We start from the raw sequence: 25,534 nt of genomic DNA, 5'->3' as shown, positions 1-25,534 counted from the left end.
GAAAACGGCTGCGGAGGGCGCGGCCTCTCGTGGACTGTAGCTCCCGCAATCCCACGCGCGGGGCGGGCCCGGTTTCCCGGCAGGCTTTGCGCGGGGCCGCTACGGGTCCTCGGAGGCGACCGCGCGGGGCCTTCTGGGGGCCGCAGTCCGGGCGTACTGGGCGGCGAGGGCCGGACTCGGCTTCCCGACGGGCTGCGCGGCGGCCGGGTGGGTGTCGGCGGGGCAGTCCGGCGGGCAGCGGCGGTTCCGGTGCGGCACAGCGGGCGGACGAGCGAGCGGGACGAGCTGAGCGGGACGAAGCGGGATGCGGAGCCGCCGCCGCCGCTTCCCCCGCCTCCTGAGAGTGTGAGACCCGCCGGGCCGCGCCCCCTGCCCAGGCCCGCAGTCCGAGCATTCCGAGCGCGGGCCGGGCCCAGCGCCGGCCGCGGCCGCGTCCCCGTCCAGTCTCCGGCGGCCCGCCCCCTGCCTGCGCCCCCTCCCCATGTGCGGCGCCCATGCGGACTGAGCCCCGCCCCCCGGCCCCGAGCCCGCCGAGCGCCGCCGCCGGAGCCCGCGCCGCCCACCCGCACCATGCTCAAGTGCATCCCGCTGTGGCGCTGCAACCGGCACGTGGAGTCGGTGGACAAGCGGCACTGCTCGCTGCAGGCCGTACCCGAGGAGATCTACCGCTACAGCCGCAGCCTGGAGGAGCTGCTGCTCGACGCCAATCAGCTGCGCGAGCTGCCCAAGGTGAGCGGCTGCCCGCACCTGCCGCCCAAAGGCGCGTCCCCAGCCCCTGGTTCCGCCGGTGGCAGAATCTGCCCGGGCGAGCCACCGCAGCCTCCAGCCGGCCCTGCTGGTTTGCACTGGCCAGGTCCCCACCCCAGCCAGCCCCACCCTCCTCTCCCAGCCGCCCTGGGTGGCGCAGGTGGCAGCGGTCATCAGGTGCTTGCCTGGGGATAGCGATTGTCACCGCGCCTGGAGGAGGAGCCTGAGAATGAAAACCATAGGGATTCGGGGAGGTCGATGGGATTAGGGTGGAACTTGGATTCAGGTGACTGATGAGTACTACTTGTTGGGCTGTTCTGGAGATGGGGTCCAGGCCTCCTCTCCTTTTCTTCTTGGGTGCAGGGGTGAGTGGGGGAGCCCTCCTGATGTGGCCTTTGCACTCGGATCTGCTCGCTGTCCCTCTCTCTTTGTCTTTGCTTCTCATGGTCAGTTGCTCTCCTAAGGCTCCTCCAAGAAAGGAGGTGGAAACAGATTAAGAAGTATCTCTTTTCTGGAGATGGGGTGCTGAGTAGCCAATATCTAGGGGTTGGGTGTCCCAAAGAATGTGACCCTGTTCTGGCCCTGGCAGTGACAGCACGGTTCTCCGTGGCCACCTGCAGGCTTTGCACATAGCACCATGCCTGTGGTACTTTGCTGTTTTTGTTAACGTTTTTGGGGGGAGCATTTGCTGAGTTCTTACTGCAGAACCACGCCAGGCTTGTTATTGGGATGCAGTAGCAGAGACCAGTGTGAGCCCCTGGAGGGTGACAGAAGTGGTTCGGGGCCTGGGTAGGCCGAGATAAGACACAGTGCAGGGGATTGGAGTTTTGTCTGGTCACCAGCAGGTGCCTTCTCAGAGCAGAGGCCGGTGTGAAGAGTGGAGGGAGGTGGACACAGTGGACATGTGCACCGTGTGTTTCTTTGCTTTTCTTGCCACAAACGGGGTGTCATGGTTAGACCCCAAGATCCTGTGTGACCTGGAGCAGGCAGAGGCCTAGGGACCCTTGGCTTGTGATACCCACGTGTCCAGGAGCTCTTCTCTGCTCTGGAGTGGCCTCTGCCACAGAGTCCGTGTCCTCCCTGCCTACAGCCCTTTTTCCGACTGCTGAACTTGCGCAAGCTGGGCCTGAGCGACAACGAGATCCAGCGGTTACCTCCCGAGGTGGCCAACTTCATGCAGCTGGTGGAGCTGGACGTGTCCCGGAATGGTGGGGAGCCTGGGCAGGGGCTGGGTGGAGTCTGGGGAGTGTCTGCTGGGGCTGCAGACGTTCTGCAGGCCATGGCATCTGTCCACTGTGATCCTCTGTAATAGATATCCCTGAGATCCCAGAGAGCATCAAGTTCTGCAAAGCTCTGGAGATCGCGGACTTCAGCGGGAACCCCCTTTCCAGGTGGGTGGCAGCCTGTGGTGGGGTCGGTAGGGGCTGTGGATCCCACAGCCGTGGTCCGGTTGTCCGACAGCTTCTGCTTCCTCCCATCCAGGCTCCCCGATGGCTTCACTCAGCTGCGCAGCCTGGCTCACCTGGCCCTCAATGATGTGTCCTTGCAGGCACTGCCCGGGGACGTGGGCAAGTGAGTGCCCTCGCACGTGGACTCAGGGTGGGATGGGGGGCTTGGATTGGCCCTGCCCCTGCCACCGCTGCCTGCCTTCCTCGTGCCTCAGCCCTTGGTCTCTCTTTTAGCCTCGCCAACCTGGTGACCCTGGAGCTCCGGGAGAACCTGCTCAAGTCCCTGCCAGCGTGAGTGTGACGGGCATTCTCCCAACGGCCAGGGCAGGGCTACAGCCTAGGGACCAGGGCTGCATGGCCCCACCCCCACCTTGCTTTCTCTGCAGGTCCCTGTCTTTTCTGGTCAAGCTGGAACAGCTGGATCTGGGAGGCAACGACCTGGAAGTGCTGGTGCGCAGAGGCCTGACAGGGCGGAGACCGGAGGGCGGGCCACGAGAAGCAAGGGCAAAGAAAGGGGGACAGCGAGCAGATCCAACAGCAAGGGGCACATCAGGAGGGCAAGCGGGGGGAGCTGGGCGTGGGGCCATGTACTCTCCTGGGCATGGCACAGCAGGAGGCCCTGCCCCACAGTCACTATTCTCTCTGTTCCTTCTTGCAGCCGGACACTCTGGGGGCTCTGCCTAATCTTCGGGAGCTGTGGCTTGACCGGAACCAGCTGTCAGCACTGCCTCCGGTGAGTCAGGGTGGGGCTGGCCCCCTGCTTCGCGCCCATCCGCACTCTGACTCTCCACCTGCCTGCAGGAGCTTGGGAACCTGCGGCGTCTGGTGTGCCTGGACGTGTCGGAAAACCGGCTGGAGGAGCTGCCTGCTGAGCTCGGCGGGCTGGTGCTGCTTACTGACCTGCTGCTGTCCCAGAACCTGCTGCGGCGGCTGCCCGACGGCATCGGTTAGTGTGCCTGGGGGTGCCCGGGTGGCGCGCACAGAGCCTGGCCCTGGGAGGAGCATGAGGCGTCGGGGCCATGTGTGGTATGGAACACAGGAGGATCCTGAGTCTGCCCAGGCTCTGGAAGCTGTGCCTGAGGAGGGGAGGGGAGGTGGGACCCTGGGGCAGCCCCGAAGGCTGAGGAGGCAGCTGGTGGTGCTGGAGGGGGCGGTGGAGCCTGTGAGGGCAGAAGGGTGGGCAGCGGCACTGGGGCCTGGTGTTTTCTCAAAGGAGGTTGGGTCAGGCTGTGGGGGCAAGGTAGGTAGGGTCCTCCTGAAGTATGGCGGCAGCAAGAGGGGCTGGGGGCCTTGCTGTTTGCCTTGAGAGCGCCTTTAGCCAGGTGGGTAAGGCACGTCTGGGGCCTGTGCTCAGCCGTGTCACCCTGTCTCCCCGGTGCCAGGTCAGCTGAAGCAGCTGTCCATCCTAAAGGTAGACCAGAACCGGCTGTGTGAGGTGACCGAGGCCATCGGGGACTGTGAGAACCTCTCAGAGCTGATCCTCACGGAGAACCTGCTGATGGTAGGGTCCGGCTCGGGAGGCAGAAAGGGCGGGGCCGTCGGGCGTGTGGAACAAGGGCGGGGCATCAGCCTGTGTGCGCTGCGGGGGGGTGCTGGTGGCAGCCTGACTCGTGGAGCCACTCGGGAAGGGCCCTTCTGTCAGAGCGGGAACATGCTGGCCAGAGTGAGGCGGGGCAGCGAGGCCAGGGCAGGGCCCTTTGCCATTTACTGTGAAGAGTCCAGGTCTTGTCTTTTCCGGCACGTGTTGTAACGCTGGGGAGTGATTGCAGAAGAGGCAGGGGTAGGAACTGATTTGCCTATAGGGAAGACAGGTGGGGAGCAGGCTGCTCCCCCGGGGCGTCTCCCTGCCCCTCACGAAGCAAGGCGAACTGAGGCCCCGGGCCGGGGCTCCAGACGATGGTGCTGCCATCCCCAGGCTGGAAAACAGGAGCTAGCTGTGGGTAGAGTGTTCATGGGAGTTTCCATAGGGGCGTTCTCATTGAGGAGAGGGAGAAAGGGATTCTGGGGTTCAGGGCCCTAGGAAGGGGCTGGCCCTGAGCAGGCTGGAACTGGGGCCTGGGGCGCCCTAGGGATGACAGAGCAGACCAGTGAGGCACCAGACAGGCTCACAGGGTGTAGCCTCGCAGGTAGTCCAGGGAACCCATGGGAAAGGGCCAGGGATGACTCTGGTGGGATGTTTTGGTGGTGGGGACTGAAGGTTGAGGTCAATGGCCAGAGCTTGGGGAGCAGAGGGCATGGAGTGGGGTGGAGACAGCCTCTGTGGTCGGCTCCCTGTCCAGGTCTCCAAGGGCTGTGAGGGACCCTGGCTGGAGCTGACCTGGAGTGTCTGTGCCCTCCCCCCAGGGGCTGTCATCTCCTTCCCACCCCTAGCAAGCCCCTAGCGTCCTCTGACCTCCTCTTCCCGGCCAGGCCCTGCCGCGCTCCCTGGGAAAGCTGACGAAGCTGACCAACCTCAACGTGGACCGGAACCACCTGGAGACGCTGCCGCCCGAGATCGGGGGCTGCGTGGCACTCAGCGTCCTCTCCTTGAGGGACAACCGCCTGGCCGTCCTGCCGCCGGAGCTGGCCCACACGGCCGAACTGCACGTGCTGGACGTGGCAGGGAACCGGTGAGTGCCAGCCTTACCCCGCAGGCCAGACTGTGGCCCCAACGCCTGCTGACTGCCTGCCTGGCCTGCAGGCTGCAGAGTCTGCCGTTCGCGCTCACCCACCTCAACCTCAAGGCCCTGTGGCTGGCGGAGAACCAGGCGCAGCCCATGCTGCGGTTCCAGACGGAGGATGATGCCCGGACTGGCGAGAAGGTGCTCACCTGCTACTTGCTGCCCCAGCAGCCTCCATCCAGCCTCGGTAGGTTGTTGGCAACTGGTGTTTAGCGCGGGGTGGCCCTCAGGCAGGGCTCGGGGACCAGCCTGGGTCCTGACACTCACCTGCTGCAGAGGATGCTGGGCAGCAGGGGAGCCTCTCGGAGAGCTGGAGTGATGCCCCCCCGAGCCGCGTCAGCGTCATCCAGTTCTTGGAGGCCCCCACAGGTGATGAGGATGCTGAGGAAGCTGCAGCCGAGAAGCGGGTATGAGGGTGGGGACCTGGGGGGTGAACCTCTGCCTGACCCCTGCCCTGTGGCTGCTGCTCACCCCTGTCCCCACCGCAGGGCCTGCAGCGCCGGGCCACACCTCACCCCAGCGAGCTCAAGGTGATGAAGAGGAGCATCGAGGGGCGGCGGAGCGAGGCCTGCCCTTGCCAGCCAGACCCTGGGTCGCCCTTGCCTGCGGAGGAGGTGGGCGTGGAGCCACGGCAACCTGTGGTGGAGCTGTGGTGGTCTAGTCCGTCCTGGGAGTGGGGCTGTAAGGGCCAGGGCAGCACAGAGAAGGAACAAGAGATGAGGCTGATGACAGGATTTCGGGACATGGAGCTGCAGGGCCAGCTGGGTGAAGGGTGCCAAGGTGGACATGCAGGTTGTGCAGGGCAGGTCTGTGGGGCTGGAGTACGGGGAGAGCCAGAGGTGGGTTTCCCTGGGAGCACAGGGAATGGGGTTTGGTTGTTGGGAAGGGCCTCTGGTGGAACCGGCTAGGGTATCATCAGCACCTGGGAAGGGGTTTGGGGCTGGGACAGAGCAGGCCTGACTCTCCTCTCACAGCTGTGACATGCGTGCTGTGGGTTCCTGGGGGCAGCCAAACCAGTCGTCTGGGCTGGGGTAGGGTGTGTGGGGCCGCGCATGGGAGGGGAGGAGGCTCACATCGGGCTGGGATACTTCTGGGAACTTGTGTGGTCCTTGTTCGTTTTAGGAAAGGCTTTCATTGGGGCTGGGCTGTGGAACCGTGGCTTTGCCCACCCTACGCTTTGGAGGCGTGTGGCTTCCTTGCAGGCTGGGCCAGGGAGCAGCTGTGACGGTGTGAGCCTATTAACAGTGCCTGGTCAGGGCAGTGGGAAGCTGAGGGAAGGACTGCCACATGAGGGGCATCCCAGGTGGCCAGCCTGTGAGTCGGGAGCCTGACCCCACTTCCCGCCGCAGGAGAAGCGGCTGAGTGCCGAGTCTGGCCTGAGTGAAGACTCTCGCCCGTCTGCCAGCACAGTCTCTGAGGCTGAGCCCGAGGGCCCGTCGGCTGAGGCACAGGGTGGAAGCCAGCAGGAGGCCACGAGTGCTGGTGGGGAGGAAGACGCCGAAGAGGACTATGAGGAGGTATGGATTGGCAGGAAGGGGGCAGGGGGCTGGGCCTGCTGGGTGGGCGCCGCCTCCCCTGCAGGGCCTCAGCTGGGGTCGGTTTTGGTGCAGGCAGTGACTGGGCCCTGCTGATGCTTGGGGGAGCTGCCCTGTACAGAGTGGCTGCGGGTGGTGCAGGGCTGTGCTGTGGGGGTGCCCTGGAGAGCTGCCACCCTAGGTGGGGTGAGGGTCTGCCCTGACAGCTGGGCTCACAGACCCTACCTCCACCCTGGACTCCCTTCTGAATCCCTGTGGTCTCCCTGGTGTCAGGCCTTGGTGCACCCCTTCGTTTCCACCTGGGGCGCCGTGTGTCTCCAGGATGAGCCCCTGGCCCTCTGCCTTTCTCAGGGCTGAGACACGTGCCCCTCACTGGTCAGTTAATGCTGAGTGCTCGTGTGGCAGGGAGCCTTTCAGAGCCCTTGTCTGTGGCCACACTGCTTAGCAGGGCCTTCCTGTGGAAGCACAGCCCCAGAACTGGGGCCACCCTCACCCTTGTGTCTGCACAGCCTGCAGTGCATTTTGCGGAGGACGCACTGTTGCCCGGGGATGACCGGGAGAGCGAGGAGGGGCAGCCTGAGGCCCCCTGGACCCTGCCGGGCGGGAGGCAGCGGCTCATCCGCAAGGACACGCCTCACTACAAAAAGCACTTCAAGATCTCCAAGCTGCCCCAGCCGGAAGCCGTTGTGGCCCTGCTGCAGGGCATGCAGCCCGATGGGGAGGGCCCTGTGGCTCCTGGGGGCTGGCACAATGGCCCCCACGCACCCTGGGCTCCTCGGGCCCAGAAGGAGGAGGAGGAGGAGGAGGAGGAAGAGGGTAGTCCTCGGGAGGAGGAGGAGGAGGAAGAGGAGGAAAGCAGGGCTGAAGAGGAGGCCAGCACTGAGGAGGAGGACAAGGAGGGGGCCGTGGCTTCTGCGCCCTCTGTCAAGGTGGGTGTCAGCCTCACCCCTGCCTGACCCAAATTCCCCTGGCCCTCCTGGGCACCCAAGGCTGTGGTAGAGGCAGGGCTGAGGACTGACCCACTGGCCCCTGGCCACCCGGAGAGGATGGTGGACATGTTGTGAGAGTCGACATGTGACCTCTCCTGCAGACGGAAGCCTGCCCTGGCGTTGGTCTCAGTCCGTGCTTGGGGCCCAGGCCTGCCCTGGCGTTGGTCTCAGTCCGTGCTTGGGGCCCAGGCCTGCCCTGGCGTTGGTCTCAGTCGTGCCCAGGGCCCAGGCCTGCCCACAAGCGTTGGTCTCAGTCCATGGTGGGGCCCAGGCCTGCCCACAGCGTTGGTCTCAGTCCGTGCTTGGGGCCCAGGCCTGCCCTGGCGTTGGTCTCAGTCCGTGCTTGGGGCCCAGGCCTGCCCTGGCGTTGGTCTCAGTCCGTGCTTGGGGCCCAGGCCTGCCCTGGTGTTGGTTTCGGTGCCAGAGGCTGCTCCGCTGGCCAGTAGTTGCCCGACCTGCTGGCGGGCACAGAGTTCACAGAAAACAAGCGTGGCTGCCCACCCTTTGTGGGCCTCCGGGACCTGTCTGCACATGTAGTGGTCCAAGGGCAGGGTCTGTTCGTCTCCCAAGATCCCTGGGCTCTCCTGGGATCCTCCCTGCGTTAGGCACTGGCTGCAGGCCTGAGGCCCTGACGGCTCTGTTCTGCCTTGTCGGGCCCTCCTGAGGTGCCACACGGGCCTTTGGGGCACCAGTGTGTCCCTCCCTGGCCCTCAAGTCTCCTCCATGGCTCACAAAGGGTCTCACCTGCTGTCTGGGCAAACTCGGATGCCAGGGGGAGTCCCTGGGTCCCACTCCCCTTGCCCTTGATGACACCCCGACCCTGAGTGTGGGCCAATGGCATAATAGCCGAGGGGGCCTGGAGGGGCCACAGCAGGGACAGCCGGGTGGGGCTCGGCTCAGCTCTGGAGCCCCTGGCGAGCCCTGCTTGTCCCCAGGTGTGCGGTGTCACTCACGTTTCCAGGATGGAGGTGCCCGTGCCAGGGCAGTCGAGGGAGCTTGGTGTGGTCTCCTCTGTCCTTTCTGCTCGTGGCGGGGGCTGGGTGAGGCGGTGGTGGCGGTCTTGGCGGTGGCTAACCTGCATGCCTCGCTGGTCCTGTCCTAACAGGGGGTGTCGTTTGACCAGGCCAATAACCTGCTGATAGAGCCTGCTCGCATTGAGGAGGAAGAGGTCTGTACCGCTCGCTCTGCGCTCTGGCCGGGCCGCCGCTGGCCTCGCTTCCCGGGCTGGGGCTCGGTCTGTACCGCTCACTCTGCACTCTGGCCGGGCCGCCGCTGGCCTTGCTTCCCGGGCTGGGGCTCACGCCTCTCCCCGCCCCTGTTGCTTGAACGCAGATCCCTCCCAAAAGAGCTCTCAGATCGAGCTGGGCTCCAGGATCAGGACACCTCCTGCCTGGGGCAGCCTGTCTTGGCAGGGGCAAGCGGAGAGGCTGGTCTGACTCCCGTCAGCCGCCTGTGGCACTCTGAGCCTTACCTGCCTGCAGAGGCAGTGCAACCCTCACCCTCTGGAGGGTGGCGGGGGGCCTCGGGCCTCCATCACCCAGAGGTGGGCAAGCCCCAGCCCACCACGCTCTGCAGAGCAGTGCCCTCCTGCTGGGGTCCTGGGGCTTCTCCAGCTGGCATCTGTGCTGGCCCTGGCTAGTGAGTGGTATGAGGCCCCATTCAGCTGCCCAGGGAAAAGCTGGAAATAGTGTCTGCACGCTGGTGGGTTCTCCTGCAGAGAGCATAGGCAGCCGCACTGCAGCCCTTCCTGGACACCCCATTTGTTCTGTTTCCAGCTGACCCTCACCATCCTGCGGCAGACTGGGGGCCTGGGCATCAGCATTGCGGGCGGCAAGGGCTCCACACCCTATAAGGGGGACGACGAGGTGAGCACTGCCCAGGAGGGCCTTTGCACTGCCACCGGCCCATCCCCACCGTAGTTCACACCAGCGGCACACAGGCCCCTTGCCCTGAGAACACTCACACACTCCGCGGACACGGGTTGGGCCCAAGGCACCAACTGTCGTGGGATCCCAAAGTCCAAGGGCAACCTGAAGGTGCCTGGGTCTGTCCTCCCTTCGCAGCCCCTCTTCTCTCACCAGGTGCCTGTGTACCAGGCTTGGGGCCACGAGCCCTTTCTCGGGGTTGACCTGCTCCTTCCCTGGCACTCAGGATCCCACAGTGGCCGGAGCGCAGTCCTCCTGCTGGCCAGGGCTAGGGGCTGCTGGGAGTGGGTCTTCCCCTCCTGGGTCTTCTGCAGGAGGAGCAGGACCACGGGCCCCTCTCCCTGGCTCCTGCCAAGCTCATGTCTGTGCCCTAGGGCATATTCATCTCTCGGGTGTCCGAGGAAGGCCCTGCGGCCCGGGCTGGAGTCCGCGTGGGTGACAAGCTCTTGGAGGTGAGTCGGGAACCTCTCAGCCCCGAGTGGCAGCTGTGCCCTCTGGAGGTACACAGTCCCTGGTATTAGTGTGCTTGGCTGTCTTCTCCCAGCCTCCCCAAGAGTTCCAAGCACAGGACACCAAGACTTCTGGGTGAAGCCACAGAACCTGTAAACCCCAGGAGAGAGCCACCTGGGTAGGAGCCACCTGGGCTCTCCATTGTCACCCTGGCTCCCATCTAGTGCCCTGGTTGCTCATCTTTGTTCTTTGGGTACAGATGTGTTTTTCTACCAGTGGGTAGGGCAGCAGCTGCACTGGGCACAGTGGCCTTCACAGGAGGGGCCGCTCCTGGGCTGACCGAGAGGGGTCAGGCTGGTGGCAGGTCTGGTGGGGTTTGGACCCCATATGGGAGCCCTGGAGCCCCCGCCTGGGCACCTGGCTGTCCAGCCTGGGCATGGGCATCAGGGGGCTCTAGAGAGGTGTGCGCCCTTCTTGTAGGGACACAATGAGGACAGGCGAGGGCCCTGGAGCCCAGCCAGGAGGCGTCTGCCCAGGGCTCAGATGCTGCATCTGCTGCTCAGCTCTTCTCCTAACCTTTGCATGGGAACTCCTGTTGCTGGGTGTTGGGGTGGGGTGTGGGTCGGTAACCCAGCGATCTCAGGTGTATGTGGGACTGCTCAGATGGGCAGGAGGTATCCAGGAGCAGGGCCATGTGTGTCCTGGCCGTGGGGGCATCTGCCTGCCTACCGTGGCCAATCTGTGTCCTGGCCCTTGGGCTGCCCACACGGGGTTTCTGAGGACCTGGTAGGGCAGGGGTCAGTGGTGCCCACGAGGAACCTTGTGGGTGAAGGTATAGGGTGTCAGAGCGTGGGGCCTTTCCCCTTGCCCTGTGCTTCAGTCTCCCCATCCTGAAGGGAGCGTCTGCAGCCCCCAGCGTGTGGCTGTAGGTGGCTGCACTGGGTCCTGACATGCACGTGGCCTCTGGCCCGCAGGTGAATGGCGTGGCTCTGCAGGGCGCCGAGCACCATGAGGCCGTGGAGGCGCTCAGGGGGGCAGGCACTGCCGTGCAGATGCGAGTGTGGCGGGAGCGCATGGTGGAGCCTGAGAACGCGGTCACCATCACACCTCTGCGACCTGAGGACGACTACAGCCCCCGGGAGCGGCGGGGAGGGGGGCTGCGCCTGCCCCTGCTCCCAGCTGAGAGCCCTGGGCCCCTCCGTCAGCGCCACGTGGCCTGCCTGGCACGCAGTGAGAGGGGGCTGGGCTTCAGCATTGCTGGCGGGAAAGGCTCCACGCCATACCGGGCTGGTGATGCGGTGAGGCCAGGGCTCAGGGCCAGGGAGGGCTGCTCCAGAGCTGGCAGCCGCACCCCAGCCTCACCAGCAGCCCTTCCTCCTCCACGCTCCCCTGCAGGGCATCTTCATCTCCCGCATTGCCGAGGGCGGCGCTGCTCACCGTGCGGGTACACTGCAGGTTGGCGACCGTGTCCTCTCTGTGAGTGGGGATAGGGCCCCACCCTGCCCACCCATGCCCCCTGCCCCGCCCTGCGCCCTCTGTCCCATCCTACCCTTGGGCCTCCCTGATTCGGGCATGCTCCCACAGATTAATGGAGTGGACGTGACTGAGGCCAGGCATGACCACGCCGTCTCCCTGCTGACTGCTGCCTCCCCCACCATCGCCTTGCTGTTGGAGCGGGAGGCTGGGGGCCCTCTTCCTCCCAGTCCTCCGCCACATTCCTCCTCACTCCCCACCGCTGCTGTTGCCATCACCAGCACCACCACCACCAGCATAACCACTGCCATCCCCGGGGAGCCTGGGTTGCCAAGCCTGGCCCCCAGCCTGCTGGCCGCCACCTTGGAAGGGCCATACCCAGTGGAGGTGAGACACAAGCCCCCACCCAGGCACCCACCCAGCTTCAGCCGTGGGCACTGGCCCTCCCAGGACCTGCCCTCTTGCGGCCCTGCAGTCTTCTCTGGGTGGGAAGCCGGCCTGCTCGCCCTTTCCCCTGCAGCCCCTCGAGGCGGGGGCTCTGCCCCACAGCCAGATTCCTCAGTGTGGTCCCCTTGACACAGTCTCCCGGCCAGCTGCATGGCCACAGTCAGCAAAGATGTTGTCCTCATGCTGTGTGCCTGCCTGGGCAGCAGAACACTGGTGGCGCAGAAACCCCCGTGGGCACATCAGGGCAGCCCCCGCCCACCGTCCCCACGGACCAGGATGGACTCTTGGGAGCCCTCCCACACCCTTTCCCTGTCCTGACCGAGGCCTGTCCTTGTCTCGCCCTGTATCCCCAGGAGATCCGTCTGCCAAGAGCTGGGGGCCCTCTGGGGCTTAGCATTGTCGGAGGCTCCGACCATTCCAGCCACCCGTTTGGTGTCCAGGAGCCTGGTGTATTCATCTCCAAGGTAGGGCAGCCCATCCGGGCGGTTCTGTGAGAGGCGTACCCATCCCAGGTACCAGCGCAGGTCAGCGTGGCCTCAGCCACCAGCTGCCACCCTTCTCCCTGACAGGTGCTCCCGCGGGGCCTGGCCGCTCGCAGCGGCCTAAGGGTTGGGGACCGCATCCTGGCAGTGAACGGGCAAGACATGCGGGATGCCACGCACCAAGAAGCAGTCAGCGCCCTGCTCCGGCCCTGCCTGGAGCTGTCGCTGCTGGTGCGGAGGGACCCGGCGCCCCCGGGCCTACGGGAGCTGTGCATCCAGAAGGCACCCGGGGAGAGGCTGGGCATCAGCATCCGCGGGGGTGCCAGGGGCCACGCCGGCAACCCCCGCGACCCCACAGATGAGGGCATCTTCATCTCCAAGGTGAGCCACCCCACCCCAGCCCGCCCTGGGTCCCACCCCCCAACAGGTCTCTCCCATTCCACATCTCCCCACAGGTGAGCCCCACAGGGGCGGCTGGGCGTGACGGTCGGCTGCGTGTGGGTTTGCGGCTGCTGGAGGTGAACCAGCAGAGCCTGCTGGGCCTGACGCACGGTGAGGCGGTGCAGCTGCTGCGTGGTGTGGGCGACACGCTCACCGTGCTGGTCTGCGACGGCTTCGATGCCGGCTCCTCGGCAGCCCTGGAGGTTAGCCATCCCGCCCTGGGAACCAGGCCTCCCTCTGGCCTAGCTCAAGGTGGTGTGAACCGCTGACACCTCTCGGGGCGGGCAACGGGTCCTCTGTGCCCCTGGGTCTGGGAGGTGCTCTGCGGCTCTGCATCAGCCGTGAGGGGTAGGGAGCTGGAGGTAGGGCCCTCCTTTCCTTTCTGCTGAGCTCTGGCTAATCAAGCTGTCCAGAGGCCCAGTCCAAGTAGGATGAGGCATGTGAACGGATGGGGGGAGGGGCATGAGTTTGGGGCACACTATGTGGTCTGGTCCTAAAAGCAGCTGAGCCACTGGTGACTCCTGCAGAGTCCCACCAGGCTGCTAAGGGATGTCTCCGAGCCCTGCCCAGAGCCCACCAGCCAGGCAGACTCCTCGGGAGTCTGAGGGTCCCCGCTCCTGTGTCCGGTGGCACCTTTCTCCTCTCAGCCCGTCCTTGGGCCATGCCTGACTCCAGCGAGCCCCTCTGGTGACCCTTCAACAGAGAGCTCCCTCCCCAAGATCTCCTGCCCAACTGCTGGTCCGTCACTCCCTGGACTCCAGAGCAGAAGCCCAGCCTGGGAGTTGGGATGTGAGGTGGGGCCCGGAGTCCTCCCTGGCAGCACGGCCTGAATCCTGGAAAAGCCTGGCCTCTGTCAGGGGGCTCCCATCTCCCTCCCGTCGTCTTTCCCATGCTATCCCAGGGGGTCTGCAGCAGGCCTCAGCAGCTTCCAAGGGCTCTTCACCGGTGCCAGGGTGTGCAGGCTGGCTTCCCACCGGAGTGGGCTGCAGGGCCGCAAGAGGGTGGGTCCTGGGAGGGCCGGCACCCATAGCTGAAGCTGGGTGGATGCCTGGGCGGGGGCATGTGTCTTCACCTGGAGGGGCCACCTGCTCCTCCCAAAGGGTATCCCTGCTGGTCACACAGGTCCACAGGGGGCAGGTGACTGTCACCTCTCCCCACCAGCACACATGGCTTCCTCTCCGTAACACCCTCTGGGGTGGGGCGGCCCCTCACGTGGTTCTGTCTTGCAAGGGATGTCTGGGATGGTGGCTTTAGGCTGACAGCCACGGAGTGTGTCCTGACCCACAGCCAGTGTGGGGGCCCCTGGTAGGAAGTGCATTCGTAGTTTTCGCTCCACAGCTGGACGTTGGGCTTGGGGCGGGCTTGGGGCGAGCTTGGGGCGAGCTTGGGGCTGGCCCCGGACCGGCCCTCACCCACCTCCCCTCCTGTCCTTGAGGGAGTCCTGGTGGTTTCCGGGGAAGGATTTATCTGAGGACTCAAGCCCTGAACCATCTGGTTCTCAGAAAGGGCCTTGCCTTGTATTTGCTTATTTTAAGTAGATGTCTAAACATGTTTTATTTGATACATTTACTCATGAAGTTTTTGTTAGAGAAAGAGAGAGCATGTGCTCCCTTGGGGAAGAGTGAGGTATGCAGAAGGCAGGGCTAGCGCTGTGTCTGTAGCCGGCATGCGTCCACGTGCGGCGCTGCTGTCGCCACCGGTTTCCTTGCATCTGGCCGGGTCCCCCACGAGCCTGCCGTGACACACCAGAGGGGCAGGGGTCTCAGATCTCACACTCTGGCCCGCGACGGACGGAGCCACCACACCCTCCCTGGTGTTGGGGGCAGATACTGTTTCTGCTGTGTTGGGCAGGCCAGGGGCCCCGAGCAGTGGGGCTGAGAGCTGCGTCCAGCTCCCCTTCCCCATCCCGGCTGCCTCTTTCCTGCGTCCATCCGTCTTCCCTGGGGCTCGTCGTCCGCCCCAGCACTGCCCTTGCCCTCTGTTGTTGCCCTGGCTCCCGTCCAGCGCCCTGGTTACTCATCTTGGTTCTGTGGGTACAGATGTGTTTTTCTCCAGCTCTTGCTTATGTTTTTCTTTAAAAAATGGGATCTTTTGAGTTACAAAAATCTCAATTTTTAAATTAAGTCTTACGACTCCTTTATGACTTCCAGATTCTGGTTTTTTCCTTGAGAAGATCTTCCCTACTGCAAGATTACAAAAATATTGTCCCATTTTCTTCTAGTATTTCTGGAAGTTTAAACAACATACAGCTCCGTGGTTCACCTGGAATTGCTTTGGCGAGGTCTCGCTTGTCACCTAGGCTGGAGTGTGGTGGCACAATCACAGCTCACTGCAGCTTCCGCCTCCCGTGCTCAAGCCATGTCCCCATGCCCAGCTGTGGAATTGCTTTGCAAGTAACTGGATGCGTAGCTGTCCCCGCAGTATCGATTGAATAGTCTGTCGCTTCCCCAGTGATCTGGGGGAAATGTGGCCTCATTGTGTTCAGTTCCTGTGGGCTCCAAGCTCTGTTTCTGGATGTGGTCCCAGGGAGTTGTGAGCTGCTTCTGGGCCACGCGTTTAAATGCCTCACTTTGTAGCAGGTCTCATACCTAATCCTCATCGGCAAAGTCACCGATTCCTTTTTCTTGTCTTGAAAAGTTTCTATGGTCATGTGTTTTCTCTTACAAATGAACCTGCCGAGTTCCGTGCAAAAACCGACTGGAATTCTAGGATTTCACATACATGTATGTATATACACATTTTGAGAAAGGGTCTCACTCTGTCACCCAGGCTGGAGTAGTGGCGCAGTCGCTGCTCACTGCAGGCTCAACCTGCCGGGCTCAAGCGATCCTCCCTCCTCAGCTTCCCAAGCAGCTGGGACTACAGCCGCACCACCACACCTGGCTCATTGTTTTCTGTAGAGACGGGCTTTTGCCATGTTACCTAGGCTGGTCTTGAACTCCTGGGCTCAAGTGACCTGCCTACCTGACCCCCTAAAGTGCTGGGGTTCCAGGGATGAGCCCTGCGCCCAGCCTTGGGGTTATCTTTATGTTGAGTTTTTCTCCAGGGTGTCCCCAGGTGGCTCTTGCTTTCCTGGTAATTCTCATCAATCCTCACCTGGATTTATAAGTCTGCTTCACCTCTTGGCAGAAGCCCGGTCACCCTTCCCACCTTGGGCCTCTCCTGTTTCCCCTCCTGCAGAGCCCCTGGTCCTGTGGAGGTGGGGGCTTGCTCTAAGGGACTTTCATCTTAGAGTGTGACATTTGCTGTAGACTCTTACAACGTTTTTTAAATTGATTGGGGGGGTGCTATTTCTATTTATAACCTGTAAGAATTGTTATCTGAAGCGGGTGTTGAGTTTTCTGAAGTCCTCTTATCTGCTAAGTAGGGTTGGTTTGGCCCATGGAGGTTTCATCAGCAGGCTTGGGGCTTGAGAGAGAGGAGCGGGTTTCACACATCAGGAGTCCACGCCATGTCTAGCTTCTTGGCTTCCCACAGAAAGCTCGGCAGCCGTGGCGCGGCCAGGCCTGTGCTCCCACGGGAACTTCTGTTTCTGACTCCAGAGCATGGGCGTGGGGGGGCTTCAATTGGTGACCCTTCCCCATTTTTCTTAGGCCACTGGACTCATCTGTGTGTGTCCGCCTGGCCCTGCGGGCATCGGTTTGCCCGTTGAGTTCCGTAACTTTCTTCTCACTATGCAAGCCCCTCTTAGCATTGGCTCAGGAGTGCCTGCATGTCCCCAGCACTCTGGAGCAGTGGCCCATGTTTGTTTGTCAGAGCTTAAGTCTCCTGCATTCTAGTACTGTGCATTTTTGGAGGTCATGCATAGTTCATCTAAGCCTGGCCCTCACTTGCTGTCGGGCCTTGGGTGGGCGCTTGACTTTACTCCTCAGTCTCCTCGTCTGTACAATGGGTCACCCACGGTGCCTGCTTCTCGGGGTCGAGAGGATTGATTCAGTAAAGACCTGCCTCGCCATGGTCGGCGCCAAGACCCCTGCGCAAACCTCGGTGGCTGTGCGCTGTCTGAGAGGACTTGCCCGCTACCCCGCGTGTTCGGCATGAGGATGCAAGTCCTCTCCCACTGGGCCCCTCCTTTGCAGTCACCTCCCTCTCGGCCCTGCTGTCCGTGTCCTCTTCCTCCTGGTCATGCTGACCAGGGTCCTGTGTGTTGATGGCCTTTTCAGAGCCAGCTTCTGAATACTGATCAGGACCACCTCTCCCTTGTCGTCATCACCATTACAAATAAAACTTCAGAAGAGACTGCCCTTTCTGTTGGCATTTCCTTGATTTCCGCTCTCAGGAAGAATCCTTCAGTCTTTCCCACTGCATCTCCGGCTTTTAACGTTTCTGCAGATCTGTCGATAAAGAAGAGATCACTAGCTCTGTTTCTGTCCTGATGTGAGCTCCTGCAGGAAAGACCTAGGAAGATCAAATGCTTGGTTCTTCCCTTTGTCAGTTTTTAGAATAACAGGCTGGGGCCCTGGAATCTTCCAAAGGTGGTTCCTGAGGTGTCTTTCTGTTTTTAGGGTTTTCGTGAACTCATGAGTCTTTGTTTTCCTGATGGGTTTCAACATAGTGTTCCCTTGATGTCCCTTGATCAGGCAACGAGGCCCTGCATCCCTGTGGCATGACCCTGTCATTCCTCAGCTGCTTTGACAAGGCATTCTTTGTATCGCCTGTCCCAGCCCTGGATTCCACCATTTTTGTGTGGGACCTCGCCCCTCTTGGCGGGAGCTGGGTGTAGAGCTCCTAGCCGTGGGACCTGGCCCCTCTCTGTGGGAGCCGGGTGTTGGGCTGCTAGCCGTGGGACCTGGCCCCTCTGGTTGGGAGCTGGGTGTAGGGCTCCTAGCCGTGGGCCGGGTGTGCTCAGGACTCAGGCACTGCCTGTGGCCTCTGCAGCAGATGGAGACTGAGAGGTGGATGTTTTTAGAAAGAGAAAAAATCATGAGTTTGTACTGTTATATTTAACTCATTTAAGATTACAGGGTTTTTACTAACTTTTGTGATTTTCTACTTTTTCTCATGAAATCTTTCCTTAATTTCAGAATTAGCTGAGTGTGGTGGCATGTGCCTGTAGTCCCAGCTACTCAGGAGGCTGAAACAGGAGGATCACTTGAACCCAGGAATTTGAGTCCAGACTGGGCAAGACAGACTCTTAAAAACAAAAGCAGCAACACCAGTGGTATGACTGAGAGCAGGAGCGTGGAGAGGGGCTGAGTTCCTGGCGGCTGCTTCCTGACGGTTCACCCTGCTGGGACGTGCAGTCCGCATCCTGTGTTCTCAGCCACTTGAGATCATTCTGTGGTTTTGCTACCAACTTGATACACAGTTGGGCTGATTCCTTTCAGCTTTTAGGGTGACTTTTTAAAAATCTTTTTTTTTTTTTTTTTTTTTGAGACGGAGTCTTGCTCTGTCGCCCAGGCTGGAGTGCAGTGGCATGATCTCGGCTCATTGCAACCTCCACCTCCCGAGTTCAAGCAGTTCTCCTGCCTCAGCCTCCCAAGTAGCTGGGATTACAGGCGTCTGCCACCACAAAAAATCTGTTTCTTAATTGTGTAAATATTCACATGGTTCCAAAGCTTAAATTATATAGAGTCACTTCAGAAGACCAGCCTCCATCTCTGTTCCGAGGCCACCATCTTTATTCATTTTGGTTTATTCTGCCATTTCTTTCTGAAAAATATAAGCACATACATAAATGAATTTTAAACTTAGAGAAAAGTTGCAAAAACAGGACAAAGAACCTGTGACACTCAGCCCTATTCATGACTCAGCCACTGCGCGGGATGCGCTCCGTTGCGGGAGCCTCCCTCTAGTCTCCTTCGGGTGGAGTGTGCCTGTCTCTGCTGATTCCTCCGACCTTGACGCTTCTGGTGGGCATAGGCTCTCCCTGCTTCCGGCGGTGATTGCCCCCACGCTGGGTCTGATGCCCTCACAGGCTTCAGCGTGTGCATCTTGGCCGGGATTATCACAGAGCTACCATGTGTCTCTGTGCCTCCCACCAGGGCTCACTCTGATGCTCTGAACCACGAGGTCAGCCAGGTTTCCCCCTGCAGTTACTCCTGCCCCTTGAAATCAGCAAGTGTGGGAGGTACTTTCAGAGCACATAACAGGCTGTTTCTCATCCAGTTTCACCTGTGAGCCTCAGCACCTTGATGGTTCTGAGCAGGCCCCGAGGTGGTTGGCAACAGTCCTAACCCACCACTCCCACACTCATCAGGCAGCTTCCTGCCACCGAGCTTTCCCTTTCTCCCAGTTTACGTGTGTCTGCTTACCTGTTCATGTGAGCTCACGAGGGAGCCCATTTCATTAACAAGTGAGCTTCCATTTTATTTCATGGGCAACAGCTGTTTACCATCATAATTTATTTTGATGCTTAAATTGTCCCAGACTTGGCCCACAGAGGGGCTTGAGGACCTGAGTCATTCTGATACAACCTCCCCCCTCAGCACCTCCTCACCTTCTGCCTCCAGCCTCCAGGATGTGCTGGGCTTCTCTCCTTGCCCTGCCCAGCCCTAGAGTCGGCCATTTCTCTCAGGAGCGCTGGATCCTTTTAGTGGAGAGTGACACTTAGAAGCTGAGCTCTGGCCCTGGACCTAGCGTTCTTGGGGCATCGTCTCAGGACCTCCCGGGGGCCAGAACTAGGGGGTAAGGGGGCATGCCAGGCATTCCTGAGGTTATTCCTGGAATGATAGAAGAGGATGAGCTCACCCGTGGCTGTCAGAGTCAGCACCCTGGTCTGCCTTTTCTGTGTTTGCGCAGCTCTCTCTGACAAGAGAGGCCGGGCTGCCTGTGACCTTGCTTCCCACTCTGCCAGCCCCCCTGCCTCTCTTGGACCTGTCCAGTGGCTTTTTGACTTAAGTTATTTCAGAAACTGAGAAGACAGGCACCTTGTTTGTTGTTTGTCCTCCTAGTTCTGTGAGAGCCTGAAAGACATAGTTAAGTTTCCCTGTATAACTGTGCTTTTATGACGCGCTCGTGTTTCTACTAGTGTGCTTTCTGTGTTTAGCTGCTTCCTTGTTGAGCGCTTACAGTTGATGATGATTGTATCATCATTGTAAATAGCATCTTCTGTGGTGACAGCATCCCTCTGCCTGCTTGACAGCTGTGACCTCACATCCTGTCTCCCCTGGCCTGAGCAACCCCTCTCTGTGCCTCCCGTGTGTTTGCCTGCCCTCTCTTTGCCTTCCCCTTACCATTTCAGTTGTGTTTTTAACCAGCAACAGCATAGGGCTGGGTTTGTCCTTCAGGCCACATTGAGAGCGCCTTGATTTCGCAGGGACCCCGTCCACGATGAGCGTGATGAACGAGGCCTGTCTCCACTGTGCTGCCTCTGCTGGCTGCTGGTGGCGGTGGGGGCTTGAAGCAGTCCCATTGCACCCCTTGGGCTTGGAAGTGAGCTCTTGCCATGGTTCCATCTGCCCGTGTTAACCCCGGCTCAGGATCCAAGTACATCTTGTGTCCAGCCAGAAGCCCCTGCCTGTCCTGGTCCTGTCTCCTTGGCCCTCCTCTGCCCTGCCTGAGCTCCCTGGGCGCCTTTCCTTTCTAGACTCCCCCTCCGCCCTGCCAGTCACTGGCTTGGGATAGGTCATTGAGCTCTGTAGAGTGCAGAGCTGGCCAGGCCTCCTGCATGGTGTCCTTTGTTTCAGAATCCCTGCCCAGCACTCACGCTGGGGTCTGGAGCCAGCCTTTCCACCTGAGGGGGCCACTCTGTGCCATCAGTTCCAGCATCCACTACTCACGCCCCTCCTTCCCCCATCTTGGTGGCTGTCAGTTCTTCCTGGGGGTGACTACATAGTCAGCAAAGTGGCAGGCATCTTTGCTGTGAAGAGATTCCTCTTCACAATCTCACCTAGTGCAGACATGACCACGTCCACAGCAGCCCTGTGAGCTGTGATGGGGACGGACCGGGGACAGTACTGCAGCATCCTGGCGGGGCGGTCCAGTAGAATGCCCTCCAAGGCTATCCCGGCCATGCGGTCAGCCCTGCTGAGGGATGCAGCTCCTGTGTTCACTGTTGCTGGCTATTCTGGGCTGGGGCCCCATCCTGCCCCAGAGGTGGGACCCGGGCTGCAGTCCTCACTTCTCAGCCCACACCCCTCTTCTCAGGTGTCCCCAGGTGTCATTGCCAACCCCTTTGCGGCGGGCATCAGCCACCGGAACAGCCTGGAGAGCATCTCTTCCATCGACCGGGAGCTGAGCCCTGAGGGCCCAGGCAAGGTCAGAGGTGCCTGCAGCCGGCAGCCCCAGGGCCAGGGAGCCCAAGGCCGGTGGTGCCTGACGGGTCTGCTCTGCTCACAGGAGAAGGAGCCGCCTGGACAGACCCTGCACTGGGGGCCCGAGGCCACAGAAGCCACGGTGAGTGTGGTTGCCCCGCCCCCTCCCATCAGGGCACTGGAGCGGGGTGCACATTGCCTGTGGGGTGCTGGGTAGTAACCCCCAGGACCTCCTCTCATGCCCTGTGCTGGCCGGGTGCCGCCATGGAGCTGCTCCTGCTAGTGCTGTGTCCACTCTGCCCCCAGGGTCGGGGTCTGCAGCCCCTGAAGCTGGACTACCGTGCCCTGGCTGCCGTGCCCAGCGCTGGTGGCGTGCAGAGGGTCAGTGCCCAGTGTGCAGTGCCCCCCACCTCCGTCCTGTTGTCCTGTTCATCGGCCACCGCAGGACGAACGCCAGGGCCGTTGGGGAGGGAAGCTTTGGGCGGGGGCTGGGATGGGAGGAGGCCACGTCTGACCTGCAGGCTACCCCAGCCTGTCACGTGCTTGTCACCCTCATTCTTGACCCAAGCTATGTTGGTGCTGCCCCACCCCCACGCTGAGCTGCAGATGGGTGACATAGGCCGAGGACCTTCTTGTACTCACCGAGCAGGCCGGGGTGGCAGTGTGAGAGCTTCACCTGCTGGCTGGAGGCGGAGGCTCCTGGGGGATTGGGCAGGCACACGGCACCAAGGGGAGGACGGGCTGGAGCAGCTGGAGGGGCAGGTGCTGGGGACAGGCAGGAGGATATGCAGGCCCTTCCCTCCCCTTAAAGATAGAAATAACCCTCCCAGAGGGTGTGCCCCGCCAGCCCACCGAATGTGAGTGACTGAGGGATGGGCTCCGCCAGACCCTTGCCCAAGCGGTGGAGTGGTAGTGAGGGGCCAGGCAGGGTCTGGGGCTGAGGCAGGCCATTCAGGGGCTCTTGGGACCTGACCCTGCCTCCTCTGGCCATGGACTACGCTGAGAGGGAGGCTCCCAGGAGGCTCTTCATCCTCATGAACAACAGCACAGCCATGGGGGCAGCGGTCAGGGTGCCACTTGAACCCTGAGGGCCTCACACCACAAGCAGGGGCTCCCCACCGGCATCTCTGTCCCCGGCCCCTCCCCTGAGCCCTCCCTGCTCTCTCCTCCGGCTGTCCTGTCTGCTCCCATCTCTCCTGCAAAGCTCCAGCCAGCACACTGCCGTGGAGACAGCAGCTGCCCAGCCCAGGCCCCCGCATCCTGTGGGGACGAGGACGAGCCCCTCCTTGCTGACCGAGTGTCTGGGGCGTCGCCTGGGCTATAGTCAGGTTGGGGAACTGAAGGGCTTCTGTGCCTTCCAGGCAAGCTCCAGGCCCCCCAGTCCCTCCTGCTGCGGGGCCACAGCCCTGCCCAGCCTCACCCCACCCACTGCCTCCTTCTCCAGGTACCGTCTGGAGCAGCTGGAGCGAAGATGGCCGAAGCCCCCTGCTCCCCTAGTGGCCAGCAGGTGAGTGTCCCAGGTTAACGGGCGCACCCCATGGCGGGTGGAGGGCAGAGCAGATGGCTGCTGTGCACAGGGCCCCTCTTCCAGGGATGGGGTCAGGGGCTGGCGTGGGGTGCCATTGACTCTGGTCTTCCCTCTGCTACCATGGGGCCTCCTGTGTGAGGACAGCCAGGGACACTTTCCTGGCCAGAGCTGCCTGGCGATGGGGTGGGGGGCCTGAGCGTGCTGTTCTTGGAGGGGCTTAAGCTCCTGAGACCCCGGTCAGTATCTTGGGCCCAACGCCTCCCAGGGCCCACCTGCCGCACCCCTTCCTGCCTTTTGTCTGGGAGTCCTTGCCCCCCCCACTATTGGCACCTCCCCCAACACACTGCCACGTGAGGGTGGAGGTGGCAGCACCCATGAGACCCAGCTCAGCCCCTCACAGGCAAGATGTCAGCCCCACCCAGGTCTCCTCTCTCTCTCTCTCTCTCTCTTTCTCTCTGTCTCCCCCCCTCCCTCCCCATCCCCCACTCCCTGCCTCCCCCTCCCCCACTGCCCCTCTCTCTCCCCCCCTCTCCACCTCTCTCCCCCCTCCCCCCTCCCCCTGTCTCCCTCCCCTTGTCTACCCCCATTCCTTGCTTTGTACCCCTGATCCTGCTCTCCTCTTCCCCCGCCACTGCCACCTGCCTTTTTTAGACAAAACCAGGGGTGATCCAGCCATTGGCTCAGGCGTGGCCAAGGGGCTCCCCAGCCCTCAGGGGCAGAGGTCCCCACTCCGTGAGTGCTCTGTCCCATGGGTGGGGGTGGCAGAGCCTCCTTCCCTAGCAGGATGGTGGGTGGGGATCAAAGGCAGGCAGTGGGGACAGCCAGTGGCGAGTTGAGCACAGCTGCAGCCCTGACAGCTGCCCCAGCATAGCTCACAGGAGCCCCACCCCCCAGCCACCTTCCCCGCCTTCCCCGGATGAGCTGCCCGCCAATGTGAAGCAGGCCTACAGGGCCTTCGCGGCCGTGCCCACTTCTCACCCTCCTGAGGACGCCCTCGCCCAGGTGTGTGGGAGCAGCACCCCTCCCTGCTGCGCATGGTTGGGGTGGGTGCTCAGGGGCCCCAGTGTCCCGGAGGAATGCCAGCCAAACCTCAAGGTTCGCTCCCCCCAGCCCCCCACGCCTGGACCTGCAGCCTCCCCGGAGCAACTGTCCTTCCGGGAGCGGCAGAAGTACTTTGAGCTGGAGGTGCGCGTGCCCCAAGCTGAGGGCCCTCCTAAGCGTGTGTCCCTGGTGGGTGCTGACGACCTGCGGAAGATGCAGGAGGAGGAAGGTGAGGGGCACAGAAGTGGGGTGGGGGCCGGGTCTAGGCTGGCCCGGCCTGACCCACCCTGCCCTCTGGCAGCCAGAAAACTACAGCAGAAGAGAGCGCAGATGCTGCGGGACGTGGCAGAGGCTGGGGCCGAAGCGGGGCTCGCCCTGGACGGGGAGGCGCTGGGCGAGGAGGAACAGGAGGATGAGCCACCTTGGGCCGGCCTGAGCCCCTCCTCAAGGTGAGCAGCCGCCCACCAGATGCCCCCGACTCACCCCACGTGCCCCCCACACACACACAGCACGTTCTGTCCCTTCCCCAGGCAGAGCCCCGCGTCCCCCCCACCCCTGGGAAGCGGTGCCCCGGTGCGGACGGCCAAAGCTGAGCGGCGCCACCAAGAACGGCTTCGCGTGCAGAGTCCGGAGCCACCAGCACCCGAGCGTGCCCTGTCCCCTGCCGAACGCCGGGCCCTGGAGGCTGAGAAGCGTGCACTGTGGAGGGCAGCCAGGTAAGCCCCTGCCTGGGGTCCCCACCCCGCCCTGCGGCCTTTCCCTGCTCCTGCCCCGAGTCACCCCTGCCCACTGTTCTCTGCAGGATGAAGTCACTGGAACAGGACGCTCTCCGAGCACAGATGGTCCTCACCAGGTCCCAGGAGGGCCGGGGCATGCGGGGGCCCCTGGAGCGACTGGCGGAGGCCCCTTCCCCTGCGCCCACCCCGTCGCCCACCCCTTTGGAAGGTCCGTGGGTAAGGGCAGGTGGGGGGGTCAGCCTGCTGCTTGGGCTGCTTCCAACACCCGCTTCTTGTCCCCCTAGACCTCGGCCCCCAGACCAGCACCTCCCCGGGACGCCTGGTGAGGAGCCGGTGGCTATGCCCTCCCTTCACCCCCAAGGCATGGGGGGGGTCTGGCCTGCCCCCACCCCCGTGGCCCTCACCCCCTCTTCCTCTCACTCTCTGCCTCTCCCCTCACGCTGTCCTTTCAAGCCCTTGTCTGGAAAGAAGTTTGACTACAGGGCCTTTGCAGCCCTGCCTTCTTCCAGACCTGTCTATGACATCCAGGTACCTGGCCTCCAGGCCTCTGCATGCCTGCCACCCCGTCCGTGCCTGCCACCGCCTCCATCCGCTCCCGCAGGGCCTCCCCGCGTTCTGCCGTGGCCCTGCTTCTCCATCCCCCTCCCCCCTTCAGCCGGGCTCTGTGGGCCTCAGGGCTGGGAGCCCACATGTGGGTGGTTTGGGGCAGGGCTGGCGCCGGCCTGATCAACACTCTCCCCATCACAGTCGCCGGGCTTTGCTGAGGAGTTGAGGTCCCTGGAACCATCTCCCAGCCCTGGTGAGTTGGGGCCGGGCTGGGGTGAACTTCCAGGAGCCCAGCTGCCCTCAGCTCACTGCCCGCCTGTCCCTGCCCGCCAGGCCCGCAGGAGGAGGATGGAGAAGTGGCTCTGGTGCTTCTGGGCAGGCCCGCTCCTGGCGCCGTGGGCCCTGAAGATGTGGCGCTTTGCAGCAGCCGTCGCCCTGTAAGGCCTGGGCGCCGTGGCCTGGGCCCTGTGCCCTCCTAGAGGAGCAGGCGCCTCCCCCAGACTTGGGGTGGGGGCCCTGCCAGCTCCAGCACCACCCTTGCCCCAAGTCTTTTAACCTGGGTGTTAGCATTTTAAAGAGACCCCGCAGGAATTCTGGCCTCTGACTAACTGCCCCACCCCAGCCGAGACCTCGGCAAGACTGTAACTAGTGATGTTTGTACAACCAAAGACTCTATTTTGTGGTTTAAGGAGAATAAAGTTGACTACATTTTACCTCCCGTCTGCCTGTCCACCCCCCCGCCCACTAGCACAGACCCTTCCTGCCCTCCGAGGCCAGGCTGAGTTCCGAGGGCTGCACCCTCCCCTCCCTCCCACGTCTCCCGTTGCGCCTCACTGCGCACAGGTTGGGCCGGGCGGGCTGCCCATCCCCAGCAGGGCCTCCCCCAAGTG

At 62.4% G+C, this 25,534-nt stretch overlaps 1 protein-coding gene and 1 long non-coding RNA gene across 12 annotated transcripts; one reads left to right on the top strand and one right to left on the bottom strand.

The window, feature by feature from the left end:
* Positions 1-177: 177 nt before the first annotated feature.
* Positions 178-25,357, top strand: SCRIB (scribble planar cell polarity protein). Of its 11 annotated transcripts, none has more exons than XM_021942730.2 (38): positions 549-729; positions 1,838-1,955; positions 2,060-2,138; positions 2,230-2,319; positions 2,430-2,486; positions 2,582-2,645; positions 2,854-2,928; positions 2,997-3,141; positions 3,578-3,696; positions 4,605-4,804; positions 4,876-5,042; positions 5,132-5,262; positions 5,344-5,469; positions 6,205-6,372; positions 6,900-7,319; positions 8,485-8,547; positions 9,155-9,244; positions 9,679-9,756; positions 10,729-11,052; positions 11,150-11,209; positions 11,339-11,614; positions 12,028-12,138; positions 12,244-12,537; positions 12,612-12,800; positions 20,686-20,796; positions 20,878-20,934; positions 21,099-21,173; positions 22,237-22,299; positions 22,972-23,052; positions 23,215-23,322; positions 23,431-23,590; positions 23,663-23,810; positions 23,892-24,077; positions 24,164-24,306; positions 24,383-24,420; positions 24,552-24,626; positions 24,846-24,897; positions 24,978-25,357. In XM_021942730.2, the coding sequence occupies exons 1-38, from the start codon at positions 571-573 to the stop codon at positions 25,121-25,123; spliced, it is 5,046 nt and encodes a 1,681-aa protein (XP_021798422.1). In that variant the 5' UTR covers positions 549-570; the 3' UTR covers positions 25,124-25,357. The 11 variants fall into 11 exon arrangements, with proteins under 11 accessions (XP_003903306.2, XP_021798426.1, XP_021798422.1 ...); XM_021942729.2 differs by having other exon boundaries at positions 11,150-11,230; XM_003903257.5 differs by lacking the exon at positions 22,972-23,052 and having other exon boundaries at positions 178-729; positions 11,150-11,230.
* LOC116276424 lies at positions 18,033-20,715 on the bottom strand. Its single transcript, XR_004185984.1, has 3 exons — positions 19,773-20,715; positions 19,037-19,259; positions 18,033-18,249 (listed from the first exon to the last, which is right to left on the bottom strand). It is a non-coding gene; the product is annotated as an uncharacterized LOC116276424 (long non-coding RNA).
* Positions 25,358-25,534: the final 177 nt, after the last annotated feature.

The sequence above is a fragment of the Papio anubis genome, chromosome 8, assembly GCF_008728515.1.
Source record: "Papio anubis isolate 15944 chromosome 8, Panubis1.0, whole genome shotgun sequence".
Classification (NCBI taxonomy): domain Eukaryota; kingdom Metazoa; phylum Chordata; class Mammalia; order Primates; family Cercopithecidae; genus Papio; species Papio anubis.
This window is presented reverse-complemented; position numbering and strand designations above follow the sequence as displayed.

What these genes read in the sequence shown, in the direction of transcription:
- SCRIB (XM_021942729.2), top strand. Translation starts at nt 571, where the DNA reads ATGCTCAAGTGCATCCCGCTGTGGCGCTGCAACCGGCACGTGGAGTCG. An exon ending in TCACGGAGAACCTGCTGATG is followed by an intron (nt 3,697 to 4,604) that starts GTAGGGTCCGGC and finishes CTTCCCGGCCAG; the next exon opens with GCCCTGCCGCGCTCCCTGGG. An exon ending in CCGAGGCCACAGAAGCCACG is followed by an intron (nt 20,935 to 21,098) that starts GTGAGTGTGGTT and finishes CTCTGCCCCCAG; the next exon opens with GGTCGGGGTCTGCAGCCCCT.